This window comes from Centroberyx gerrardi, chromosome 4, assembly GCF_048128805.1.
Source record: "Centroberyx gerrardi isolate f3 chromosome 4, fCenGer3.hap1.cur.20231027, whole genome shotgun sequence".
NCBI lineage: Eukaryota > Metazoa > Chordata > Actinopteri > Beryciformes > Berycidae > Centroberyx > Centroberyx gerrardi.
In genome coordinates, this window is record NC_136000.1 from 10,390,808 (window position 1) to 10,412,756 (window position 21,949).

Consider the following 21,949-nt stretch of genomic DNA (forward strand, 5'->3'; position numbering starts at 1 on the left):
GGGCTTTTTTTTCCCACCCCACTCCCTGGATCCTCTCTCCTCTCACACAATAAAAACAGTAATTCACTGCCTCTTTCAAAAAAGCTCTCAAAGCCCACTGTTTGCTTTCTATCTCTAATCCTGCTCTATATTATGAACGCTGAAAACACTGTCCTGTGTGGTTTTATTCTTTGTTGATATATCTTGTTTTACTTTTGTGTGTGTTTTATACTCTGCTGTAGACCTTGTTGTGTTGTTTATGTCCAGTTGTTGTGGTTTTATTCTTCCTCCAGTACCGCCAGGAGGCCCACAGCAAGAACGACACGGTCATCCAGTTCCTGACGCCAACGGTGAACCGCTCCTACGAGAGCCAGCTCTTCAGAACCTACATCCAGCTGGACAACTGGCCGAAGGACCTGAAGAACTTTGTCTACCACCCCAACCCCTTCTTCAACGAGCTGCGCAAGAAGTTCATCACCGAGACCAGCATCATCATCGTCACCGTGAGTACAGGCTGCCCAGGTTCCCGTCAAGCATGAAAGCCTTGTGTTTCCGAAATGTCAGCCTCTCCATGTAAAGGAATTAAGATAAACGCTGTTATTTTCTGACTTAAGAATAAAGAAACTGAGAAAATGCAGACTTGCAGTTACAAGATTTTCACACTTCAGCTGCTTATATTATGATAGGCTTCACTACACACACACAATGAGCTGAAAAAATATGTGAATAGCAACACATTTCATATTTTGGCTCTGTGCTCTTATTGTTTTGGATGTCAAATTACATAACTGAGGCATGATTTGCAATTAGGACACTTTTTTTTTTTTTTTAATTTCTATCCATATTGAATGAACAGATAAAAAATACATTAAATACAGTGACCACTCAAGTGTGTCCTCAAAAATCCTTAATATGCAATGACTTCTAGAAATATACAACCAAGCAACACCACCATGCTCTTCAGATTTTATTTTCAGGTTTTCTTCCAGTCATTGCTTACATCTTTTTCTGTTTAATGTCATCTTATTAATTTTCTGTTGCAAATTACCCTACCGATGACAAGTAAACAAGAGTCTGAGATATGAAACCAGCTTGAACATGTCAGGCTCCCGCTGCAGGACTGAAGAGATGGGCCAGGGTAGCAGTTGGCTTTTCCTCTTAAATTTTCCCGTAAGACTCTTTGGGGAAATTAGCTGGGAAAAGCATCTGCCAAATCGGTCCATGTCTATTGTTCTGTTCTGTAGCAGGAGCATAATGGTTTGTGGGCTGTTTGATTACTCAGACCCTGGTTTACTTGCATTCATTTCACCTTTCATGTGTTTGATGCTGCACCAGAATAATCTAGAGCAGTGCAGTGTACAGCAGTATTTCAAGAGGTATATTACAATGCCAAGACTAGCATTAACTGGAAGTTTACCTGAAAAAAGATGATGAGGTGATTTCAGGGTAGCAAACTGAGAAAATAATTGCATTTAAAAAAAATACTTACAATTCTAAAAATGACTGTTTAACATACTCTTAATCTGGGGGGAACATCTACAAAAGTGCTGCCAGTTTTTTCTACTTTTCCATACAGTACAAATGAAAATGCCTTGAAAATTGATGCTGTGTGTGTTCATAATAACGATATGGCATCCAAAGTGATGAGCAGTGCAAAACATTAAACAAGACACTAACCTAATATTTCTCTCTACGTATGATCATATTACAATTCTCCTAAGTCGAGCAAGAGCATCATCTTGATAGTGTATAAACGCAACAATTAATTTAACATCCATATAGTTCAATCATGACAAATACGGGGCTACAGCCCGCTGAGTGGAGCATCGTGATACAATTCACTCTCACTGCTCGCTACTCCGATCACATTACAGCGTGTCTCCCTCTCGTAGGGTCGAGGCTTCACCAGGGCGATGACGGCCAAGGAGGCCCAGGCGTACGTGGGCGACGTTCCCTGTCTGGTCAACACCCTGCAGGACGACAAGCTGTTCCTGGACCCCCCCTCCACCCAGCCCCGCGCTCGCTCCAAACGCCACCGCCGGGACACCAGCTCCGAGCCACTGGACCTGCTGGTCAGAACAGACGCAGACACACAAAGACAAAGCACACACACAGATTTACGGATTAGAACACACATTGTGAATCTGTACCGTGCGTTTGGGGGCGTGTCCACTGTACATCTTGAGACCCCGTTTTTCACTGCTTGGACAACTTTCATGTAGCTACAGGCCCATAATTACATTTAATTACAGCCCAGCCACAATTTTGATGAATACACTACCCTGCTAATCCCTCTAAGTGAGCTATTGTTTCATTTGTCTGGCTGAAATTACTGTGTGCGGCGTAAAAAAAAAAAGAAAAGGCACCAGCAGACAATAGCATCAATAGCACAGGATACCTGCGTACAAAAAGTGCTTGATCATTAAGTGTCAGGCTCATAACATTTATTCATTCACTCAGTTGATGTGGCCTTATCATCTTGCAGGTAGCTCCACCGCTTTAAAAACACTGAAATGTCCTGCAACTGCAAGGGAGAGTCGAATCGTGGCCAATTATGAAGCTTCTCCCCCCCCTCTCTTTCTCCTGTCCAACACTGTCCACACTTTACTTTACACCTGAATAGATCTGTGGCTTACTTCTCCAGATGGTGTAATTCCCTGTCTGCGTTTCCCCACAGATCAAGTTTGGGAGAGGGGAGTGGGTGGTGGGCTCGGTGCGATACGAGAGGAAGTACGAGGTGCCGCTCTACATCATCATCCCCGCTGTCATCGTGCCCATGCTCCTCATCATCGCCATCTCTGTCTACTGCTACAGGTACGCTGCTGTCATGCAAAACTAGTTTATTTTAGTTTACTTCACTGTAAAGAGCTGCAATTTCGTGACAATAAAGTAGGACAACTACTTTCGACAGTAGAGGAGAAGACAAACCTGCCTTTCTCGAAGCTCTGTGTCTTCTGTTCTCAGTAGTCCCAGCCAGTTTGACAGGCAGTCAGATGATATCACATTATAACACTGCAGCCTCGCTGGTTCGGTGCTTTTTGGGTCATTTAACCCACCCATTGCTTTTTAAACTGTTTTCCGGGAGGCTTACATTTTCCAAATTGGTTTTTTTTCTTGCAGCTGAAGCTGGGTGAACCAAATTCATCCAGATAGACTGATAACTTACAAACCTTCAGTGTTTTATGCAGTCTAGATTACATAGCTTTTTTTTTTTTTTATAAGATTTTATTTTAGTTTCAATGTAGACACAAACCATGACATCTCATACGTTGATCACAAACAAAACAGCCAAACATAGATTAGAAAAGACAAATACAAAATCACTAAAGCAGAGTACGGTAGTTGATATCTACTCACCTGCCAACAGAACATACAAGCAAGACACCAACATTACTAAATATACATCCGAACATACAAGTCAACCTATTTGCTCAGCCCTACATATCTCATATATTCCCAAATTATACCAGTCTAGATTACATTGCTAGTATAGCATAGTATAGTATAGCATAGCCAATAGCTTTAGATATCTGTGTCTTGAGAATTGTTTTGTGGCCTATTTTAATTGTCTCATGAATCGCCAATAGATCCTGACCCAGTCTTTGAATGATTTCACAGAACTAATTTCCTCTTCAAAGAGAATAAAAGTCCTCCCCAGGCTATCATTCCACCATCTTTGTTTTCATGACACCAGTGATGTGTTTGTGATGTGTTTGTGATGTGTGTGTGATGTTTGTGTGTGTGTGTGTGTGTGATACGGCATCTGCACAGGAGGAAGAGTCAACAGGCGGAGAGGGAGTACGAGAAGGTGAAACACCAGCTGGAGAATCTGGAGGAGAGCGTACGCGACCGCTGCAAGAAGGAATTCACAGGTAGCACCAGTGCAGCAGCACAGCAATACCGCTAATGCCCCGCCAAGGATCCATGGCTCTAAGAAGCCATAACATAATGAAGTGCTTCATAGCTCCGATTACATTTCTTTGATGTATTGTGCTGCAGTGTATTGAATAAATTTCCCGCTTAACATCATGTTATCATCATTATGAGGAGCAGTTTTGCGGTAAGAGTAATAAAAAACAATCTTTCACAGTTGACATTATTTTCCGGCAGTGCGCTCCCTTCTCTGCCTCTCGCAGACGTAATGATTGAGACGGACGAGGAGCGCGCAAATGACAAAAGCTTCTTATTAAAAAGGAACGAGGTGCTATTTACTTGTTTCCCTCTCCCAGACTTGATGATTGAGATGGAGGACCACACCAACGACCTGAGCGAGGGACGAATCCCCTTCTTGGACTACAAGACCTACACCGACCGCGTCTTTTTCCTGCCCTCCAAGGACGGAGCCAACGACGTGATGATCACCGGCAAGCTGGACATCCCCGAGTCCCGACGGGCCACCGTGACCCAGGCACTCAACCAGTTCTCCAACCTTCTGAACTCCAAGACCTTCCTCATTAACGTAAGGCAGTGGTTCTCAACGTGGGGCCCGGGGGACCACCAGGGGTCCTCGAGGGGGTTCCAGCAAATTGATCAATTGTTAAAGTTCACCATTATTTCATTTACAAGAAGTTAGCACAATTAGAGAATGTAGAAGAATGAGTATTTTGATCATAGTTTCATTATACATTACAGTATGCAATATAGTATACAGTATATCCTGAAGACTTAGAATAGGTGAGTAAACTCTTATTTCAGAAATCAAAAAGTTGGATAATTCTGCGTTTAGCCTTCACCACAGCCATGATCCACACTCTCCCACTCTCTTTGAGCATGTTTCAAAATGTACCTTAAACACAGATTTATCAGTCCCTTTTTCAGTATCTATTTTAGATCCAGTCTCTCTTCATTTAAACTGAGATCTTGCTGGCAGAGTGGAGTACAATATCGGAAGTGAGAAAAAGAAGAAATAGCAGAAGGAGAAGTGTGAACTTTCCTAATAAGACAGGATTGCTCTTGCAGAAAGGTGTTGGCTACATATGTGTGGCTGATTCCTCTTCCACTCATTCGTATCTGTTATAAGCCATAATATTTTAAAAGGGCACACTTAAATTTACCTTGGTGGTTATTGTAGGGCTGAAACAATTAGTCAATTAATCAATTAGTTGATCAATAGAAAATAAAGGGATAATAATTATAACAATGCCAAACGTGTACTGGTAACAGCTTCACAAATGCTAAGATTTGCTTGCTTTTCTCCGTTTCATTTCATAAAATGAATACTTTGGGGTTTTTTGGCAATTATAAGACATCACTTTGGGCTCTGGTAACTTGCTGATGGGCATTTGTCATTATTTTTTACATTTTATAGACTAAACGATTAATCAAAAAAATGATACATTAACCGATAATGAAAATAAAGTTGCAGCCCTAGATTATCGTTGGGATTAGAATTAGTCTTATGATTTATTTAAAAGCATATTATACTGGATGTGTTTGTCTGCGTGTCTGTTTCTGTCTGGCTGATCCATTTCTCACGTGTCATTTCTGTTTCTTTGTGTTTCGTCACCTGTGTGTGTGTGTGTGTGTGTGTGTGTGTCTATAGTTTATCCGCACCCTGGAAGGCCGTCCAGACTTCAACGCCAGGGCCAAGGTGTACTTTGCCTCCCTGCTGACGGTGGCTCTGCATGGCAAGCTGGAGTACTACACCGACATCATGAGAACGCTGCTGCTGGAGCTGATGGAGGAGTACGTCCACAGCAAGAACCCCAAACTCATGCTGCGCAGGTGAGTCAGCAGCAGCACGGTACCGCTCGACACATACTAGTGTTGTCATATAATACCAATGATGCCAGAATTATGACTTCAATACCAGCACTAAGTTTAAAAATCATTCAAAAGTCTAAACCAGTGGAATATGAGTCAGGGAGAGAAAGGCAATTTTATTTAATGGGAGGGGTGCGGAGGGGCGAAATTGTTCAAAAATCTGATGGTTTTATTGGTTAGAAATGTATATTTAATCCTACTAGTGCAGCATGAGGTCACCATGAAAGATACTCTGTTTTCCGGGAAGTAAAAGTAATGGGAGTTAATGTCATGGGGACTTTAATATCTAAGATTTCGATACTACTACGATACCACGGCAAACAAGAAAAACCATCCAGCAATGTACACTTGGACAGTTTTTAGCAACAGTTGCCCAGGGGTTGTGACAGGGTGTTTGGATGTCCTTGATTGTTTGCTCTGTAAGCAAAATAGTTCCATATTTCACTCCTGGCACCAGTTTTGTCAACCAGTAGGTGGACTGGGATTCAGTTCAAGATGTGCTGGACTGTTTGACGCTGTTGCCATGTTTTCAGCTGTTTGACTCTGACTGCTGCGGTCTGTCGTCAAGAGCCAGACTGCAGCTCTGTCTATTCCAATCCTCCTCCTCCTCCTTTAAACTATTCCAATCCATGTTCCATCTGCACATATACAACGCTGAAATGGAAAATCAGCTTGCAGAAAATATTGAACGTTGTTTATAAAATGATTGAATTGAATCTTTTGCAACAGTGCTGAAGTAGTGCTGAAAGTTTGGTTATCATAACAACACTAACACACATGCACCTGCAAAGTACATGCTGATTCTCCATTATAGAAACCAATGTTTTAGATCACTGGTGAGCCAAACCTGATTTGCATGTCAGATAGCCTGTCATGTTAGTCATGTTGACCTTTATATTTGTCTCCTATCTCAACAGACTGCAAAGGGGCTAATAATGTTGTAATGCTGACAGCCATAAAAATAGACTGGTTGCGTTGCAAGCTAGCTGGCTTTACCCACACATAGTCGTATGGCTTGTGTTTATCTATGGGCCGGTTTCTCACACTTGGAATAATAAGACTAATCCTTGATCAAGATGATTTTTCAGTGGAGATCCCTAATGAAAAACAATGTCCAATTTACTGTTGGGTCTTGTTTATGGCATAAACAAGTCCCATGCTCAACATTGATCAGAACTATTCTCATCTACAGTACTTAGGCTAACAGCTAGTTCATAGCATTACTTTAATTACAGCATTACAGTAATTTCTAACCATGCTATGGTATGACGACCCAAGTTCCAATTCAGTAATTACCCATTTGACCAAGAGGAGAATTATAGAGTTGCATTCCAAAATGAGATATCCAGTTATTGGTTATTTTAAGATCTTTGCTTGTCAAAGAGACAGTTTTGATTGTTTCATTGGTGACTTGATTAATCAGTTTTATTGTTGACAGTTTTTTACTGAGGTTACCTGATGCTCATTGCTCAGTGTTTTCTCCCTTTGCCATATCTAGTAATTCCAAAGTAGTCTTGTGTCCTCGGACATTCAGATAATTAAATGGGTCGAAGTCTGAGTAGCCTTGAGAAAAGTAACTCGCTCCAACTTCAGAGTCATTTTTTTTCTTTACTACTTTCTTCACTGTAATGATTATGTTGAGGCCATAATCCCCTTCATACACATACACACACACACACCCACCCACACACACACATACACACACACACACCTTCAGCAGGACTCTGTTGCCTTACAGTACAGTTGCTCATCAATGCTGGCAGGGTTATGCAATCTGAACTGTCAACTGTGCCCAGGCAGGCTGCGACTGGCTGTTATGCAAGTACACATCTCTAATTATCCCCCAGTGGAGAGGCTCATTATGCTGATTAGGCCATTGTGCCAACACAGGCCTCCTATATACAAGACTGCTAATTAGGCATGCTAACAGCTAACAATAGGCCCCACCAATGGATAACTTAACATTAGGAAGGCCAACCCGCCAGGTGACGTTTTTTTTCTTTTCTCTTTTTTTCATTTTTGAATTGAAATATCTTGACATTCATAAGCTGTGCAGAAATTTCCCTTCTTCACTTTTCTAAGAAGCACTGTCTTTAATTTTTAAACTCATACAAGGAAAATGTCCAAGCAGCTGTTGATGGCTCCGTTTTGACAGACAGTTTCCATAGAGACGGACTCTGATGCTCAGCGAGCCGGACTGATTCTCAGGATTTTCATAGCAACCTAAAGGCTTAGCTTCTGGCTTCTGAATTATGAAAATGGTATGGTATGGAAAATACTAATGAAACATTTCACATATTGATTTCTATAAATTTTTCTTAGATTTAGTTATTAAACATTCCTGCTCAGTTTTTAATTCTTGCTCAGTAATAATGAAAACAAACTGATACATTTGTATGGGTGTAATTTATTTATTCAACAATAATAATAATAATATTAATAATAATAATAATAATAATACATGTTATTTGTGTAGTGCTTTTCAAGATGCTCAAAGTCACTTTACAAGAAATAGTATTTGCATAAAAAAAAAGAGTACAATACATAGCATCTATACTATAAAAAACAGCTATGTAAAACTATAAAAACAAACAAAAACAAGGGACAAATAAAGCAAGGCACAAAAATTACACGGCACAAACAGTAGCAGTAGTGGTCAATAAGAAAGCAGCAGTCAAAACAAAAAGGGAGGAGATAGAAACATGAAGAAAGTAAGTCGGATATTAAAAGCAATTTTGAACAGGTGGGTTTTGAGGGACATTTATTTTGAAAGTGGGGAGTGAAGTAGAGTCTCAGATGTGTGTTGGGGAGGGAGATCCACAGGAAGGGGCAGCGATTTAAGCCTATTTGTCTATTTCTAATCAGGTGCTCTTGTTCATGTGTCTTGTTTTGCCCACAATGAAAGCTAGGCTAATGGCTTGTAATTGTGTTGATTATTTGAGCAAAGTGGTGCCATTATAAAACTGATTATAATTTCTATACCCCAAACATACCCTCCCCCAGCCATCGAAACTGCCGGTAATAAGTCATCAGTGAGGCAATTATCACCATCATTGTTGATATGAAAGAGGATGCTCCCATATAAACTATCTAATATTAATTTTGAAAGTTTGAATAAGACCCTGGTTGCGAATAACAAATGTAGTAATCCCTTGATACGTTTTAGAAGGATACTAGATGAACATCACAGCAAAACTATAAGTCACTATTGGAATATTATAGTGATAGCATAGGAGATAAAAGGCCATTATAAACGTATTATTTAGTATCACAGACAAGCTATAAGTCCCTATAGGAACATTACAGAGATATCCACCTGCAGCGGGTCTTACTTCTCTAAGTGCTAACAACTTGGGAGAGCTTTAAAAATGAATATATCCTTACAGAAGCTCATAGCTCAATAGCTCACATCTATGGATTTTGTAAGTTTGTCCTATTGCTGCTTGCCTGCATTTTTGTACTCACTAAATTTTTTCTGCACTTGGAATAAATGATCAAACGCATCCCGTTTTGTCAGTCCTTTTATCTTTCTCGGATATAACCTGTGCACTTTTGTATTTGAAAAGCTACCCATATCTGGGCTGTTGGTTTTAACACTGATTTGAATAGGTGAAGTGATCTAGGACACGCAAGACTGATACACAGGCAACATAGCCTAGCAACAAACGATTAAACGACAGTTTAATAAAGTCATTACATTTGCAAAACTTGTTTATATGAACAGTGGTTTCTGTGTGACTATTGGTTACTATCCTATACTACAGTGGTTCTCAACGTGGGGTCCGGGGACCACCAGGGGTCCTTGAGGGGGTTCCAGGGAGTCCCCAGCAAATAATATAAATTAATAGATAAATTGTTAAACTTCACCATTATTTCATTTACAAGAAGTTAACACAATTTGAAAATGTAGAAGAATGATTATTTTGATCATAGTTTCACTGTCATCTCTCTACCTAAAATACAGATAGTCATGGAATTCTGGACAAAATCATATCTGACAATAAAAATATTCTCAGATTTGGGTTCGAGAGACAACATCTCATCAAATGGGGGTCCGTGGCTCTAATGTGGACTATTTAAGGGGTCCTTGATATGAAAAAGGTTGAGAATCCCTGCTATACTATCTTACTATTCTCCACCTATAGCCCCAAATCAGCTGGCTCTCCTAGTGTTAAAATAAGGGTAGGGGTCATAACCGCTAACGTTAAAGTGTGTGCTTGATGTGTTTTCCAGGTCGGAGACGGTGGTGGAGAGGATGCTGTGTAACTGGATGTCTATCTGCCTCTACCAGTTCTTGAAGGTAACACATCGGTTTTGGGTCTAATGTAATGTATCAGAAATGTACATTTGATAATATATTGTACTAATTATAACTACAAGGCTATTTTCACATACGTACATACTTTTTGAACAGGTGAATTAATTCGGCGGCGATTCATCTTGTATTTTTGATGCACTTCACTAGCAACACAGTATATCTGTGCCTAATGTATATTAAAGGACATGCTAATGTAGGCTATAAAACGTACTAAAACTCTCCACTTCGTCCATTAGTGCTTGGTATTAATTATGGTCATTCATCTGTCATCTAAACTGCACTTAGATATTTGACAAAGTTCTGAGACAACTTCTGAATGGCTATGGCTGTGTGTGTGTGTGTGTGTGTGTGTGTGTGTGTGTGTGTGTGTATCAGGACTCTGCAGGAGAGCCGCTGTACAAACTGTTCCGAGCCATCAAGCACCAGATCGAGAAAGGGCCCGTGGACGCCAGAGTGAAGAAAGCCAAGTACACCCTCAACGACACGGGCCTGCTGGGCGACGACGTAGAGTACTGTGTCCTGGTGAGATGGACACACACACACACACAAACACACACACAAACAGACACACACACACAAAAACCCACAGTCAAAAACACTGCACACACTGCTTCGAGATTGCACGGTATATTGTGCCTGGTAAGCAACACACACTTAGACACACACACACACACACACACTGTGCAGTTGCCATGGTAACCACCGACAACCCCCCAGGCGACTGCCCGCTTTTGTGTGACATCCATTTTCAGTGTCAATGTTCTCAGCTAGGAAACGACACAGGCGACACATTCCAATATAGCACTGAAAATGCATTGCTTAGGTGCCAGTAGGACAAGTTAGTACAAGTATAGTGTACAAGCTGCCTCCACGACCCCTTTTCGACCTTCCAGACCTCCCCTGCGCTGTATCCATTTGGGCGCTACACCACTGTTGGGAGTCAGAATAGCCTGTGTTTCGCTCAGTGTCATGTTTCAGTAATGGAAGCTAATGTGAACACAGCTGTTTTCTGTTAAAGTCAGCACAAATAAAGAGACCCATGGGTAATGGCGTTGTCGAGGACAATTATCAAATTAGGCTGAATTACACGTCTCCCACTGTGATAGATCGCCTTCTGTGATTGAGTTACAGAGGGAGAGAACGCGACGAGCTAGACTTCACAGGCAGACCCAATGTTTCCTATTCACTTTCTCTCACAGCAGGCTTCTTCCCATTCACGTCACATGGAGACAGACTTAGGCGGTCGCCATTAGGGTTGCATTGCTTGTCTCCTGTTTCCGGCTGTGGAGTGGTCAGTGAGTTATTTATGACAGAGTGACAGAGTGTGAGAGGCGAGCTGTGTCACTTGGGTCAGAGTTCGATCCCGCCGAGCCTTGGTCATTAGCTGGCCAAGGTGACTGGAGTCCTGTCAGGTGTCACCACAGAGTGTCTGTGTGTGCTTACAAAGTCTGGTTGCCATGACAACATGCCCACAGAAGGACTTGGTGTGTGTGTGTGTGTGTGTGTGTGTGCATGGGTGGGTGGGTTGATGTGTGTATTGGGTGCTCTGGCTCATGTATGAATATCTGTGTGTTTGCACATATGTATAGGTGCACATGTACTGTACACGCTCTTACCTTGCGTCCTTACCGCATGTGTGTGTATGTGTGTTTGCCAGACCCTTCAAGTGCTGGTGCACGGCGAGGGTCCAGACGTGACGCCAGTCAAGGTGCTGAACTGCGACACCATCTCCCAGGTGAAGGAGAAGATCATAGAGCAGGTGTACAGGAACCTTCCCTACTCCCTCCGGCCCAAAGTGGACAGTGTTACACTGGGTGAGTGGGGGGGGGGCTCCTCAGTGGAACAAGCAGCTGAAGCAGCAAAATGTAATAATGATGAATAATGTAATGTTACAGGGAGTGTGGAGGATGTCAAATGGGATAGAGTTATTTCAGTACTGAGTGAAATACATTTTTAATTTATTTAGAATGTCTTTATTTAAATAAATAAACATAATTGGTTAATTATTTATTTCATTTAATTGATGAATTTAAAGACGATCTCTCTATTTCTCACTCTTTCTTGCTCTCTCTCTCTGTGGAATGCAAAAGGCATTTCTGAGAGTTATTCAGTGTCAGCAACATGAAGAAAGCCTTCATCCCTAAACAAAGTTTTGCTCGCTACTGTAGTCAGAAACCTTGGGGACTCACTTGAAAGGCTAAAGCTCTATAGACATTTTCCAACATCAAAGACTTTTTTTATTCCCACGCATGCTGTAGATCTCATTCCTTTATACATTTTAGATAAGGAGAGATCCATCTTCTTTCATGATGAATAAGAAAGATAACCCCCTTACATTTGGTGGTACTTGTAAATTAATAATATGGCAGATGGTGTCGAGCTTAGGTCTGCAATGGTGTAGATTTTTTCCAAATTGTGGTAATGTCATGGTGATTACCAGCTGAACATGGTGAAACCACTCATTTTATTCAGAATTGCCATAATGGACTGTTCTGCCACTTTCCTACCCAAAGGCAACCGAGGTGTGTTGTTAAAATCCAGGAAAGAGCAGGGCAGACAGTAGGATGGATAAATGGATTCATTTCAGAACACACACCGTGGGTAACCGTAACATTGATCTGTGATGAAGGAAATGCAAATAATATTGAATAGAAAAACAAAAAACAGAAGTATGCTGATAACTTGCCCAACATTGCAGCACACTTCCTGCTTTCACAGTAATAAATAAGAGACGGTTTCAACTTTGATTGAGTTGCTGTTCCTGCCTCCACCACAGAGTGGCGCCCCGGCTCAACAGGGCAGATCTTGTCAGACCTGGACTTGACCTCCCAGAAGGAGGGCAGGTGGAAACGCATCAACACCCTGGCACACTACAATGTGAGTATTGACACCACTGAGCGTCCTGATTCAACTCACATCAAAGAAAAGAAAAAGGATTCCCTCTTCTGGCACCATTTCGCCCAGGGGCGGTGCGTCTGGTCTTGTGTCACACTGGGTGGCGCGTGCATGATCCATGTCTGCATGTCTGCATGTTCTCACACTCAAACTCAACCCTGCTAGCAGACTCCAATTAGTCAGAGGTTACAATTATGATTTTTGATTGTTACTCTTGTATGCCTATCACCACCGCTAAACCAGTTCTAAAACTTTACATTTTATTGGAATAAGTGCTGCTATATGTATGTGTATTATGGCATGTGTGTGTGTGTGTGTGATGCAAGATGGAGCATTCACAAAAACAAGATAATAGCAGTTGTGTAGTCGAGGGTATAAACTATCAGTCAAAAGTTTGGACACTACACATTTTTCTTTATTTTTACTATTTTCCATATTATTATTATTATTATTATTATTTAGAATAATAGTAAAGTCATCAAAACTATGAAATAACACAAATGAAATTATGCAGTGACCAAAAAAGTGTTAAACAAATCAAAACTATCTTATATTTTAGATTCTTTACAGCCTCCCTTTGCCTTGATGGAAAGACAAAGGCTTTGGAAAAAAAATCATACATGGGCATCAACTTCACTATTTATATTTGTCTAAGAAACAAATTTCAAACATTAAAGCATAAGCCTTTAGATCAAAATGGCTTGTGTCCAAACTTTTGACTGGTAGTGTCTCCACCTATCAGTCTAATTACAAATGAAAAATATAAGATAGCACATTATAGCTGTCTTCCTTCACCATTTGCCCGCCTCAACTTAGTAACCTCCTTACCCGCCACTCCAGCACTAGACTAGACAATAGGATGTGCAAGGTCTTGGTTTGCCCTCTTCAGCTCTCATAGTGTCACCACACCACTAAATCTACTTTACATCATATTGATTCTTGGGGAGTAGAGGTCACCCACAAATATCACCTAATTGTCCTCCTTTTTGTCCACTTAGATCCACTTCTTTCTAAGGTTCTCTTCCCTCTTCCTTTCATCCTCTCCGTTGATCTCCTTGCAGTTGTTCTTGGATCAAAGCCTTGCTACTGTAGATTCAGGCTGGGTCAGAGTAGTGCTAATCACAGTATTTGTGGAGTCAATAATGAGTGAATGCCAAAGAAAATGGCCAGTAAATGCCCCATAAAGACCCAATGCTGCTATTCACTCAATGGCATTGATTATGAATTAGTTAAAAGAGGCTGACCTCAGTGACAGTGCCTATTAAAATGAAGGTGTGTGTGTGATGAGGTAGGAGTGTGTTGTATGCAAGTGTACTTGTGCACAGGCATGGATGTGTGCATGCATGCATATGTGAATTGGGCCAAGATGGAGACTTTTTGAAAAGCAGTGTTTGTGGGAGTGCATCTGTGTGTGTTTTCTGCAACAACAACAAAAAAACACCACAAACAAATTACACTATTGCATGTTGTGCGTTCCAGGTGCGAGACAACGCCACGCTGGTCCTGTCCAAAGTGCTTCACACTCAGCAGAACTATGACCAGAACCAGGAAAACCATGAAGAGAGTAAGTTTCTTTCCACACATACACAAACTTACACACACACACACACACACACTGCGCTCTCACTGAAGCAAAACAAGCGTACATCAGATGTAAACTCGGAAATATAATGCCTGTCTCCGTCGTCTTTCCCCAGGGCTTTTGTTAACATCCCCACACTCATTTAACATGCTAATATGTGTTGTTTTATGTATAGCATCACACTTTGAGATTCCGCCTTTAATAAGATGCACTTTTATCTTCCGCCTTGCTTTGTGTACATTTGAAAATAGTCTTTTGTTTTCAACATTTCCACTTAGATATTCTCTCTGCATTCAAATTCAGTGTACAAACACCTTGCTATTTTTTATCCTTTGAATATTTTGTGTGGATTGCTCAACTGTGCATGAATAAATTAGCAAAATAGAATTATTAAAGGAAAGTTTTAAATGGTGTTTTCCCCCCCACAGGGAATGCCCTGCTGGATGACGACAAGGTGTTCCACTTGGTGAGGCCGGCAGATGAACTGGATGAGATCAAGTCTAAGCGAGGCAGCATGAAGGACAAGTCGATGACCAAAGCCATCACAGAGATCTATCTGACACGACTCCTCTCTGTCAAGGTACACAGAGTTTATCATACAGACATTTATTAAATATTTCATTCAGCCACGGAAGTCATTGACAGCTAATTTCTCTGATTCTGGCAGATACGGCAATTTTTGCTTTTCTAGCGAGGGTTTGAAGTCGGAAAAGCCATGTTTAATTAATTATGCCCAGATTTGGATGGTGCGGCAAATGCTAACATACCTTTAGAAAAGCCTTTCCTCTGCTGCAATTAGGAGTAACATGCCTTTTTCCTTGGCGGGCCACAAATCTACCTTCATATTGCGTGCAAAATGGCAATGTCTTGGGAGTCTTGAGGCTTTTTCCGTTGCTCTCCTGCTCTGCTCTGCTCTGTCTCATATTATTTGTGGCTCCTTTCAGGGAACGCTGCAGCAGTTTGTGGATGACTTCTTCCGCAGCGTGCTGTGCTCCGGGGCAGTCGTGCCACCGGCCGTCAAATATTTCTTTGACTTCCTAGACGAGCAGGCGCTGAAACACGACAATGTGGATGAGGAGACTATCCACATCTGGAAGACTAATAGGTAAAGTATGCACGCATTTGTATGTATTGCATACTGCATTTGAGAAGTTCTCTACTCTTTATTACTCTCTCACACACACTCAGACACACACACACACACACAAGCGCATACGCACAGCTGTCTGACTCCGACACTGGCAGACCCGCGCACAAATCCCACTCCCTGAGATAACTCTCCAAGAAATAAAACTTACTTATCCAAGAAACAGCTGAATACAAATGCACAATTTCAGCTCACTTAGTTTGCATTTGCAATCCCCATGCTCCCGTGTGACATTTAAGTGCATAAATTAGTGTCACGTTGGCTAAGGCTCAAGCATACAAGACGACGTGTTGCATGTAGATGCCAGTGATTGACGTAAGGCTGGCAAGAGAGCACCTCGCACAAGGAGGACAGGAGATGAGCGATTTAATTACTTACTATACTCCACACCACAGTCTCCGTCCACCCGCTCTGTTTATCAAATCAACTGAGAGCCATGTATTAAATATGAATGTGTGTGTATCAGCCATAACAACAAACAAACATGGTAATTATGTCCCTAGCTAATTTAATTCTGTGATTATAGCAACATCGCGTTTTTTTTTTTTTTTTTTTTACGCTTCTATTGTATTCTCACTGCAACCATCCCCGGAGATGGTACCAAACCAGTATGAATTTATACAGTGTATATTCCGTGTCTCAGATGGCATGGCATTCGCACCGATCAGGGAAGAGAATTTTCCGGAATCTATTTAGGAGCTCTTTGGAATTCACGGTTCACATGGTATTGGGAAGAATTGTATGGAGCCTGTGTTTATGCGTTCAGAATGGAAATTAGTGCGAGTACTCAAGCATACATTATGTAGTCGGTGCTTTAGGTTGTTACAGGCTACGGAGGACTTGAAAGGTCAAAGTTTTGCCGGTACTTAAGCATTTCTAATCGCCATTCATTAGACTAGACAAGAATCCATTAAGAGTGTTTAGCATAGATCCCTTTTTGTTACTACATGCCTTTTGAATCAGGAAAAAAAAAAATCTTTTGGTGTGCAATGTTTAATTTACATTGAACAGCATTTCTCGTCGGATAAGAGGTCAGTATAATATGAAATAATAATGTAATTGCCAGTTGAGGGGAATTGCTGTAAATACGCTGACACCATCAGGAAAGGCTTTTCTACATCTTCGCTATTATCTTGTACTGCACTCAATTGCGCCTCAGGCAAGCGCTCTCACACATGAAATGCCTCCCGGACCCATGCCGCATGATATAATTAAATTTATAGCTGTGATGTGGTTGATGACATTTCCTCCCATTCGGCAGCGATAGTAGTAATAATAACAACCATAATGATAGACTCGTCTCTCGCCCTTTTCCATCCAGCCTGCCTCTGCGATTCTGGGTAAACATCCTCAAGAACCCCCACTTCATCTTCGACGTCCACGTGACGGAAGTGGTGGACGCCTCGCTCTCCGTCATCGCCCAGACCTTCATGGATGCCTGCACCAAGAGCGAGCACAAACTCAGCCGGGTGAGTGGGAGCAGGAGGGAGCGGCGGAGGAGAGGAGGAAAGAGGAGATACGGGGCTAAAGAGCAAGAGGGGAGAGGGGGAGAAAAGAGGAGGATGAGGAGAACCAGGTCATATGAGAAGTTAAGAGGAGTGGGAAGAGGAAGGTCAGAGGTCAACGCATCTGAAGTGTCATTGTTCTCACAGTCTCTTCTTTGTGTCCCCAGGACTCTCCAAGTAACAAACTACTCTATGCAAAGGAGATCTCCACCTATAAGAAGATGGTGGATGAGTAAGTCCTGCCAGCACTGCACAAATCAGTATCTCATCTCTTGTTTGCGTCCCTGCTTAAAATGCTGATACCTTGTGAAAGGTTTGTCAATATCAATTGTATAGTGATAATCATCTAACCTCTTTCTCTCCTCTGTCTGTGTGTGTGTGTGTGTGTGTGTGTGTGTGTGTGTGTGTGTGTGTGTGTGTTTGTAGTTACTACAAGGGCATCAGGCAGATGGTATCGGTCAGTGACCAGGACATGAACACTCATCTGGCTGAGGTGTCGCGGGTAAGAAACACAGCTGTCACTTTCTGTGCTCTCACTGTCAGTTACTGTACACTGCTGTTGATGCCTGATGGTAAATAATGAAAATGAAAATGTTATTTTTTTTGCAGAGGCTAGTGTGTCTATTCACTGTTTGGATATTATGTTTTTATTTTTAAACATAGTAATAAAAAGTAGTTTAAGTTTTCTCTAACCTAACTTTAAATTGCGTTCCATGTTCTCCAGTCTCACACAGACAAACTCAACACACAAGTGGCCCTCCATCAGCTCTACCAGTATGCCAGCAAATACTATGATGGGGTAAGAGGCCCTTCTCTTCCCTATCGCACCCAAAGGAGGCTATTCCACTGAATGCACTACTGCCCACCATATTATTGGTTTCCTTTTTTTCTCCCTCCACTCTTGATATGCCAGAAGAGTGATTGTATGAAATTTTAATTGAAAGCATTTCTGTGGTACATGAATTGGAAAATTGCTCTGGGAATTGATTTTTAAGCGTCCATTGTGCATTGCCACTTGAGGTCAAAAAAAGGGGATAAACAAAACCTAATGAACGAGTTGGATAAACAAATAGGGCTGTCAGTCTCCCTGAGTGGGGCTCACAAACAATAACAGCTTATATGACATGACTGTTGATGTCAAATAACGGCATCCTCTCCTCCCACTCCCCACCCTTTTTTCTCTCTCTGTTCGTCCTATGTGCCTTCTCTTATCTACCCCTCTCTCCCTATTTCTCTGCTTTTCCGGCGTTCTTCTTTTACCCTCCTCTTCCCCTTCTCCCTCTTTCCTCATTAATTCCTCCTTCTCCCTCGTTCTCCTACATTCTCTCTGTCCTCCTATCCCCGCTCTTACCCACTCCCACCTCCCCTTCCAGATCATCGCATCCCTAGACGACGACCCAGCTGCCCAGAGTAAACAGCTGACCCTGCGGCTCCAGCAGATAGCAGCCGCCCTGGAAAACAAAGTGACTGATCTCTAACCCACTGGATAGAGGGAGGGAGGGACAGAGGGAGGGAGGGGAAATGTAGGATACTGCCAGTGTCCACAGGGGCTTATTTCTTCTGTTAGAGAAGGAAACAAGGGAATAAGGAAAGGAGAGAAGGGACTGACGCGGGCACATATATTGTACAACTTAACCCTGGGACAATTAAGTGTCTGCACAGTGGAGTAACAGGGACTAATGAAATGCAGATAGAGAGTGAAAGGGGGAGAAAATGATGGGTTACGCTGTCATAGGTACGCCTTAAAGCTCACTTGCCAAACCTTGAAGGTCTGTGCGCTCACTCATGCTTCACTGAATATTGTTCCCAGAATGCAGTGCAGTGAGAAGTCTCTGAGAATTAAGCCCCTGTGTGCAGCACTGGCACAGGAGATAATCAGATGTTCAATTTCTTCTGTGTAGAAATGGTTTTAAGAATTGTATTATATATTTTTTTTATCGTGCAGTCTTTATGCGGAAAGCTTTATAAGGAAAAAATTATCTTTTTAAATGGATCGCCTTGTGGTGCGGATAGTGTTTCTATTAGCCTGTGTGTGCGTGTATGTATGTGTGCATGTGAAGTACAACATGTGAGCAAGCGCGTGCGCTCCTAAACCTAAGTGCGTGTTTACATGCACTTGTATGCGTGTGTGTGTGTGTGTGTGTGTGTATGTGGATGTATGTGCACACACAGGATGCCTACTGTCAGGCTTGAGGGCGAAGGGACGCCCGCTTTCTGTCATTTTAATCCCCCATACCCAGTGACACACAGGAGCCTGCGCTCTCACTGAGCTATATGACAGAGACCAAAGGGTCCTGACAGGGACATTGGCCAATCTAGCAATGCACAGGCTCTTATGAATGACAGGTCACCAATAGTTTCAAAAATGTTTCAATTGTGTTTTTTTTTTTACTCACTTTTGCTTCAAGCTCGATTGCGGTTTGTGCTTGTGGAAATCGATAATAGCACAGTCTGTCTCCCTTTATTGTACAGTGCCACGATACATTCCACTCCAACTAAAGCACAGAAATACATTTCAAAAGTTTTTAAAGACAGTTCAGTTGTCAAATGATTGTTTTCAAAGATTTTTATTTGCTAAAAAAGTTTTAAAACTAGTTATGTAAGTCTCGCTGTGTCAAGAACAATTATATTCTGTCATGGAGCCACGTCACTCATATTAGCCTGCAATAATGTCAATGTACCATAAGCCACAACGCTGTAGTGCCAGTACATTAGACAGCGACATTATCTTACTAAACACATTCAACTACGGTAGCAATTCAGCAATACATTGCATTGAAATTTTCCGTCTTAATGATTCATGTATTTGCAGTGTTATGATTTATGTAGTGCCATTTTATAGTATTACCCTTGTAATGTTCCAAATAATCAACAAGCATTCTGCCTCCTCTGTTATGAAATATTGCTGATGTTAATAATTTGCCAGAGATGCAGTTGGTACTTAAATGGTACGTTTTGAACGAGTAATAATTGTTTTAGCCTTGGTATGATGTTGTGGAGGTCGGGTTCAATCATGTACATAATTGTTATAGTAATTGGAATATTGATATGTCAATGTCAGCGCCAAGGGTCAACAGGGCGGGGATGGTTTGTTTGATATTTCTTGGGCTATTCAGTGCCACTACATTTCATCTGCAAATTGTAGATTATACTCCTGTTGACAAATGATTTAATTGTGCTCCCTGTATCTGATCATGGATGTGTGTAGTGACAGAACATAATGACCCCAGAATGTTAGCGATTCCTGCCTTGGCTAAAGTGAGGTTTGCACAGAGCCTGAGCCTGCCTGCCTGTCTGTCTCCCTGCCTGCTTTCTCAGCATGGCGTCCTGGCATCCCGACCAACAGCACTTGGCACTGCCCACTCAGCACAGTGCAGAGTGGCACTCTGTATAATGGAATCAGCAGGGGAGGCTTTTGATCTTAATTGCATGCCGACTGCAGACTCCATCCTTGTCGCCGCTGTTGTTTACCACTGACTCCTCTCACTGACAGAGTGATGCAAGACGCTTCTTTCAGAGCCTTTCTTTAACCAAAAATGTGCCTTATTGGATAGGATGATACATATATATTGTTTCTAAATTATTCTATTGGTAACCTAGGTGATTATGATGATGATAGTGCTATAGACACAGCAATGTATTTGGACTTGTGATATTTTGTGTGCTGTCAAAAATGCTAGATGCCCTGCTGCAGCCATTTGCGTGCCAATAGGCTGAAGACATTTCAGTATGATTTATTTTATGGTTGCAGTTTTGATGTGTGCATTTCCTTTGGGTGTCTGTGGCGTGTGCTTACAGTAGTAGGACTTTGGTGGCTAAGGCAAAAAGCCCAAATGAATAAATGTAAAACAGTGGCCAATGTGATTTGGGTTTCCCATGAAAATGTCTGGCATTCCTAAATTAGTCTGAAGTCAAAAGGGTATCCTTATGTAGATTATTGAGTAAAGCGCAAAATTGTTCTAATGGTGTTTATTTTTTGCCCTGTGTTTCTAAGCTATTCCACAGTGTGTATGATAAATGACTATCTATACTCGACAAATTACCTTTCTTACTGCTGTGCAGTTATTATTTTTATTTCTTGTTTCCTATACCATATAAACCTTTGTAAAAAATGTTGAAATACTGTATTCTAACTGTATAATCCTATGCATTGAGTCCTGGGAAAAAAATCCTGTTTGTGCAGTTGTCGAGACCTTTTTTCCATTTTGAAACTTGTGAATGTGCCGTGATGACAAAAGAAACTGGGACACTCCATATTCAGTACAGGACCATTAATGGAAGCCAACATTTTCCTCCCCATCCAAGGCAGCTCAGAAGAAGTTGATCTTGTACCTGATCTGGTTATACTGGATGAACTTACTCCTCCAAAGGTTGTGTGTGGACGGAGCAGTTACTCACAGGTTTCATCATACACTCCTCCGTGAATAAACTCAGAGACATATGCCCTTTGTATCTGCTGTGTTTCTTTCACTTTCATAACCTTGATTTGTTTCAATTGGACACGCTCACCTCTCATGCATATTGCATGACTTACAACCACCTCGGGCAACAAAGTATCTCTGCTTCACCACAAGCAACCAGCTTGTCTAAGGAACTGAATCTATAGGTCTTTGGCATCTGTACAGCTCAGTAACATGATACTGAACTCCACCTTAGATTCACTGAAGAGCTTACACACAAGCAGGAGTAATAAATGCTGGATTTATGAAAAGCATAATCACTCTCTCACACAAACCAACCATGTAGGAGATGCCCAAGCA

The 21,949-nt window shown here is 41.7% G+C and overlaps 1 protein-coding gene across 1 annotated transcript in view; it reads left to right on the forward strand.

The window, feature by feature from the left end:
* The window catches only part of plxnb2b (plexin b2b), a 104,910-nt gene extending 83,280 nt beyond the window's left edge, over positions 1 to 21,630 (forward strand). Inside the window, exons 20-37 of the mRNA XM_071897599.2 lie at positions 273 to 482; positions 1,872 to 2,051; positions 2,657 to 2,793; positions 3,751 to 3,851; positions 4,209 to 4,438; positions 5,522 to 5,703; positions 9,976 to 10,042; positions 10,436 to 10,582; positions 11,718 to 11,874; positions 12,837 to 12,937; positions 14,435 to 14,519; positions 14,966 to 15,117; positions 15,482 to 15,642; positions 17,006 to 17,153; positions 17,357 to 17,421; positions 17,616 to 17,691; positions 17,914 to 17,988; positions 18,563 to 21,630. Coding sequence (XP_071753700.2) covers positions 273 to 482; positions 1,872 to 2,051; positions 2,657 to 2,793; positions 3,751 to 3,851; positions 4,209 to 4,438; positions 5,522 to 5,703; positions 9,976 to 10,042; positions 10,436 to 10,582; positions 11,718 to 11,874; positions 12,837 to 12,937; positions 14,435 to 14,519; positions 14,966 to 15,117; positions 15,482 to 15,642; positions 17,006 to 17,153; positions 17,357 to 17,421; positions 17,616 to 17,691; positions 17,914 to 17,988; positions 18,563 to 18,667 — 2,379 coding nt within the window. The 3' untranslated portion in view covers positions 18,668 to 21,630. The remainder of the gene's footprint in view (positions 1 to 272; positions 483 to 1,871; positions 2,052 to 2,656; positions 2,794 to 3,750; positions 3,852 to 4,208; positions 4,439 to 5,521; positions 5,704 to 9,975; positions 10,043 to 10,435; positions 10,583 to 11,717; positions 11,875 to 12,836; positions 12,938 to 14,434; positions 14,520 to 14,965; positions 15,118 to 15,481; positions 15,643 to 17,005; positions 17,154 to 17,356; positions 17,422 to 17,615; positions 17,692 to 17,913; positions 17,989 to 18,562) is intronic.
* The last annotated feature ends 319 nt before the right edge of the window (positions 21,631 to 21,949 follow it).